The sequence below is a fragment of the Lolium perenne genome, chromosome 6, assembly GCF_019359855.2.
Source record: "Lolium perenne isolate Kyuss_39 chromosome 6, Kyuss_2.0, whole genome shotgun sequence".
Lineage (NCBI taxonomy): Eukaryota > Viridiplantae > Streptophyta > Magnoliopsida > Poales > Poaceae > Lolium > Lolium perenne.
Genome location: NC_067249.2, coordinates 203,814,651 through 203,820,763, shown reverse-complemented (window position 1 = coordinate 203,820,763; position 6,113 = coordinate 203,814,651). Strand labels below are relative to the sequence as shown.

The window sequence follows — 6,113 nt, the reverse complement described above, 5'->3', positions numbered from 1 at the left end:
ACAAGGTTTGACGGGTCACACATGTTTTAGTCATGCATCGGCCAGATCTGAAGGAACCAGGGGGGAAATGCAATAGGACGGAGCTCCCATCTGTCTTTACCTCTTTTATTGTGTGGATTTTCTTATCAAGACATGTAAACAACAATTTTCAGTACATGTTCTGATCAGCCCAACTAAGATTGACGAGCTGAACATATATGTCTTCTGAAGCTTTTGAAATCCTTCTGTGCCTTTTGCATTACAAAGTTAGTTACTTGAGAAAATAGTATGTCTCACTCGACACATTCCACTTCTATACTGACAATGAGTACTGAATAAGATGATTTGATATATACTTGAGAGTCGTACATCCTGATATACATTATCTGAACGTCTCTACTTTTCCATCAACGCAAGCATTCAAAAAAGATTACTATAGGAGTATCCAATTCATCAACACAAGCAAAAAAAATGGCGTCGCCTAGCTGCATTCAGAAAAGATTACCCGCAAAAAAGAAATCATCAACACAAGCATTCAGAAAATGGCGTCGCCTAGCTGCCGGCGTGCAACCACCGCGCCGGCCAGCTGCTCCGTCGACATCAGGTACATCGCCGACTTGCCGAGTTGCCTCGCCGCTGCCTTCGCTGTCACCACTAGGAAGTATGGCTTTGCCTGTCTGCGCAGTCGCACGGCCTCCGGCAACTCAATCAAGCTCTATGTTATCTAATTTTTTTTTTTTTGAAACGAGGCAAAAGCTTTGCCTTTCATTGATATAGGAGAAAAGAGTTGGCCCGTTTATGAGGAAAACTGGCCGAAAAACCGTTACAACACGACACCACACGCCAGCCCCGAGGCTACGCTCCACACGGGTCGATGACCAACCAGGTCGACACCACACCTCAACGCAACAGGCGGAGGCGAAAGACCGGAGCTACCGCTCCAACTACCACACCGGCCCCGAGGCCGCGTCACGCCTGGCCGAAGACGAACCCGCCTCCGCCGAAACCACCAAAACACTCCACAAGTCCCTTTGTCCGGTGGACATCCAAAGCGAGGCCTCAAGAGGCAAAGCGACGCAAGAGCGCCGCCCACGCCCGATCCCGTGAGGGATCTAGGGTTTCCCCCGGAGAGCCCGAACGGAGAACAAGAAACACCCGCTTCGACGACGCCTTCAAGAAGGATGCCGGCGCCCACAGGCGTCGCCGTCGTCGGTCCTGGCCGGCCGCCAAGACAGAGCATTCGCCCAGCGAAGAGTTCCAAGACCTCGCGCCCGCCAACAAGGACCGGCACAAACCACCACCTCCAACCGCTGAGCAACCTCCAAGCCAACCTGTAGCCGCCGACGCGCAGAGGGCAGCCCAGCCCGAAGCCAACGGAGTACCGCCGAAGAACACCGTGGGCGCCGCCGGAACGCCACATAGAGGGGACGCCGACCAACTCCGACACGGGGCTCGATGACAAACGCCGAAGTCCGCAGACATGAACTCCCCGCACCACCCGAAAGCCGCCACCACACAGCCAACCCGGCCCATGACCGGCCAGCACCGCGCCACCCCAACGCCATGACGGAGACGCCGCCAACGCCAACAACGGCCGCGGTTCGCATGGCCCGACAAGCCCAGATCGGGGCCCGCCCATCGCCGCAGCCTCCCGAAGCAGCACCGCCGCCAAGACCTCCGGCAGGCTCCTCCGCCCAAGCGGCCACCGCAGCCACCGCACATGCCCACCATCACGCCGCCGCAGCACGGGGCCGCCGCCCGCACCACGTCGAAGCTCCGCGGCCGCCGGGAGCACCTCGCCGCGGCCGCCGCCGGCTGCCGGGGGCACCGCCCGGCACTTCACCACCCAGGCTGCGACGGCACCTCGACGGCCGGGGGCCCGCGCCGGCCAACCGCCGCGCCGGCCGGCCCGCCGGCCCAGATCGGCCGGCCGCCACGACCGCCGGATCCCCACACGCCACCGGCGGCCGGAGAGCCGCCGCTCCCGCCAGCGGCCACGCCGCAGCACGCCGCCGAAGCCACCGCACGACGCCGCGCCCGCCGCCCTGGCCGCGCCCGAGCGAGCTCCTCCTCGCCAGGGACGCGGGAGGGGAAGAAACTCCCCGCCGCCACCTTCCTCGGGTAGAGCGCGGCTTTGCCGGCCCCCCTCCGGCGGCGGCGAGGCAAGGAAGGGAGGAGGTGGGGGGGCTAAGGCGGCGGCGGCTAGGTTTGCCCCCCGGCCGCCAGAGGAGGGCGACGCGAGGGGTTACCTGAGATAGCTCGGTCCTATGTTATCTAATTGATATGGTTAGAATACTGGAACCAACACGGGAATGAAGGAGTGCGCGAGCGACAAAATCAACATTAGAGAAGTAAAATCGGGAATAGCAGAGCTAAGAGCCGAAACAAATCGGTACGTTTTTTTTTTGACGAATCGGTACGTTAAATTGAGTGGAATCGGGGGAATAGCATAGCAAGAGGTGAAACGAATCAGTAAGTGGAATTCAGTGCTTTGAGATTATAACGTACAGGTGTCATCTTCTGGGATGGGTCTATCCTGTTGGGGTGATAGACCCGGTCTCATAGAATTTTTTTCCGGAGCCCATATTCATCGCTATTTAGCTTGTGGAAGTGGTGCATGCACGAATGCACGGTGCGCCTCCCTCCTAGACCACTCCCAAGAAGGCCCAATAATAGGTATATTTATTTTTTCTCAAATCCTAACATTTTTAAAACCAAAGTTATTTTAAATCTGAACAAAATTTAATTCATTTTTTAATTGAGCAACATGTAAATCTAAACAATTTTTTAACTGAATAAAATTTTAATATAACATTTTTTAATTTTAATATATTTTAAATCTGAATATTTTTCAAAAATTGTAAATCTCACAAAAACCAATGTAATCCCAAAAAACAAACAAAAAAACAAATACTACCAAACCATAAAAACCTTAGGAAAAAGAAAAATACTGAAACAAAATAGGTTTAGATCAGCTGAACTGCAGTCGTCGTGACACTGACATCGTACACCAAAGTGCAGTGTGAGTGAGAACTACCCGTGGTAGATGTTTCCCGGCCATGTGGGTTGTCTCGTTTCATCTCCGTCCTTTGTCTCCACCGAAACAGCCCCCACGCTTACCGCCGTCATCCGTGGCTAGCATCGCTCACGTGGAGCCTCGCAGTCCCACCCTTCTCGACCACATCCCACCGGCTGGTCTTCCGCTGCCCGAGACACCTCTCTAAACACACCTTCCCATGTCGTTGCACCCTCCTGCATCACAAACCGTAAGACCCTACCGAGTGTCGACATCCTTGAGGACCCTGTACCTGATCCCACTATGCCAAGTTTCTTCTTCTCCGACGTGTTCGGCCACGTCCACATCGTCTTCTTCATCGCCGGTGATCACCACACCCCTCTTTCTCATCATTGGCCGCGCGAACGGGCCGCGGTCCAAGTCGCTTCCCACGCGAGCGTCGACGCGCTAATGGACGAAGTGTCAAATAGGAATTGACGCACATGCCTTATTGCCATTTCGAAAATTGCCATGCACAATACTACATGTGCACCGTCAAAAAATAGTTGGAGGAAAAGTTTTGAAAATTGCCGAGACATGAAAGTAGCTAGACACTAGCCATGTGGGCTAAAGACACTGTTGTGCTATGTTAGGGCATCGGCAGCTTCAGAGTTGCTCCACTGGTCTAGTACATTTTGGGTCGATGTGATCGAGCCTCGTCGTTGGATCTCCCCCACAACCATGTGACTGAAACTCGACGGCACTAAATATCTCTCTTCTGGGCAAAAAAAACTTTGACGGAACTTTTCTTCAGAGCAATGTAATGGAACAAAAGGTTTTTCCTGTATTAGAGTGGACAACTGAAGCAGAAACAAATGGACTAGGTAAAGATTTCAATGGGCCGAGCTGGTAGTTTCAGCCCTTGGCTTGGTGATTCAAGTCATTCCTGGGGAGATTTTACAGTTTGTCACACTTTTTTTTTTGCACTTCTCGATGACATAGCAAGCGTCATGTTACAGTATTACGCATTTCATTCAGGGGACTGTATCACAGTAGATCGCAGAAAGCTAAGTAAACACGAGCTTAGACGCGGTTACAGATTCCAGCACCAAACAATGCTCGTCTCGCAAGCCACCACTCGCCATAAAACCAAGGCACCCACGGTCCAGTTCTCGCTCCCTGGCAGAAACACTCCTCGCCCAGTTTCATCGACCCCCTCTGCCCTATCCATCGAGACGCTGCACGCTCTCACAACAATGTCGCTCCCCGGCGCCAACTCCTTGGCCGTGCTCCTCCTCCTCGTCCTCTCCACATGGCCGACGTGCCCCGCCGCCCACAACATCACGGCCATCCTCGCGGCGCGCCATGACATGGCCGAGTTCAGCCGCCTGCTCACGTCCACGGGCCTCGCGGACGACATCAACGAGCGCAATACCATCACGGTCCTCGCCGTGGACGACGCCGGCATGGCGGCGCTGAGAGCGCGGCACCTCCCGCGGGAGGCGCTCCGGCACGTGCTCTCCCTCCACGTCCTCGTCGACTACTACGACCGCGCCAAGCTGCACCGCCTCCCCGGCGGCTCCGCGGACGTGTCCACCCTGTTCCAGGCCTCCGGGGACGCGCCCGGGAGCGCCGGCATGGTGGAAATCTCCGAGCGCCGCGGCGGGAGCGTGGCCTTCGTGCCCCAGGAGGACGGCGACCACGACGCGCACGCGCCCGCCGTGCTCTTCGTCAGGTCCGTGCACGAGGCGCCCTACAACATCTCCGTGCTGCAGGTGGGCGCCGTCATGTCGTCACCCGCCGCCGAGGCCCCCTCGTCGCCCGAGTCCTCACCAAGGCACAGGGCTACCGACGTGGCGCACAAGAACGGCACGCGGCCAGGCGATGATGCCGCTGCTGACGCGCCTTCGCGGGGTGGGGATGGAGAAGGAGAAGGAGATCGCGCGGACGGAGGAGGAGATCGTGCGAAGAAGAATGGTGCGATCGGCACGGCTCCGGGCTGGCTATCCTTCGCTTGGGCGTTCCTGCTGGCGATCAAGATTATCGTGGTGCTCGTTTGAAGGTTATATACATTGCGACTGTTTGTTGTGAATTGCTGTGTTTGAGTTCCTCGGTCTTGTTCTTTGTCAGACTGTCAGTAGTATTGGGGATTCAGTGAGTGCTTTGGTTAGCTAGGGTGTTGGTGCATTGGATAGTCCTTATAATTTCATTATATTCTCAAGAGAGGTTTGCAGGTCAGTTTCATGATTCATCTACTGTTTCTAATCCAGACTCCAAATCTGGTGATGTTATATGAAAAGGCCTAACGAAATACATCTGCGTAGCTAGCTACTGTCTGATAAATCTTCAGAATGTATGCTCTGATATGCATTGGCCGCATACATAAAAGCGTACGTTGGAGTTTTGCAAGCTGCAATTTCATCCGGTCTTGTAAATGGTTTCGTTTTAGCTTGTGAAATATTATTTGGATTGGAAAACTGAATAATAGGTTAATTTGTCTGGAAAGTATTTTAATATTCCTTAAAATCTAATTAAAAATTACAATACTAAAGTTGTCACTCAATCTTCTATTTTGAAAACCGAGTGGATTCATACTCCCTCCGTTTCATACTCATTTTCTTGCTCATGTTTAAGCTTAAATAACGGCACAAATTATGAAACGGATGGAGTATTTGCTGCTTGCTAGGCAGTTCGAAAAAGAAAATTGAGTAGTAAAGCAGATTGTCATGGGCAATAAGGCCTTCAATGCGACTATGCGAGTATATATCCTAATGTAACTTGTCTTAACTTTGTCTAAATTTAAATGTATGTCTACAAATACATCTAAATTTAGATAAAGTTAAGATATATACGGAGTACTATTAGCTCCCAGCTGAACAAAATACATATCGACATGAACGTACACTGTCAGTGCAGTGCAGCACGCACGCACGTACCGCGCCATTATTTGCAGCTCAGCGCGAAATCTACCGGTTAGCTAGCTTTGCCCGGATCAGGCCGACAGCCTTTGCCGCTGTCCGCCGTTGCCCTCTTTGCCTCCCAAGCATAGTTAGCATCTTTGGGCATAGGCGAGCACATGCACGCCTCATGGCTGCGAGAGTGGAGTACGATCCATTCCAAACCAACGTGATCGTCTCGA

General features: G+C 53.3%; 1 protein-coding gene across 1 annotated transcript; it reads left to right on the top strand.

Annotated features, from left to right (window-relative positions):
• The first annotated feature begins 4,215 nt into the window (after positions 1 to 4,215).
• On the top strand, positions 4,216 to 5,225 carry LOC127306340 (fasciclin-like arabinogalactan protein 1). The gene has a single exon (XM_051336952.2). The coding sequence runs from the start codon at positions 4,231 to 4,233 to the stop codon at positions 5,032 to 5,034; it is 804 nt and encodes a 267-aa protein (XP_051192912.1). The 5' UTR covers positions 4,216 to 4,230; the 3' UTR covers positions 5,035 to 5,225.
• The last annotated feature ends 888 nt before the right edge of the window (positions 5,226 to 6,113 follow it).

What these genes read in the sequence shown, in the direction of transcription:
- LOC127306340 (XM_051336952.2), top strand. Translation starts at nt 4,231, where the DNA reads ATGTCGCTCCCCGGCGCCAACTCCTTGGCCGTGCTCCTCCTCCTCGTC.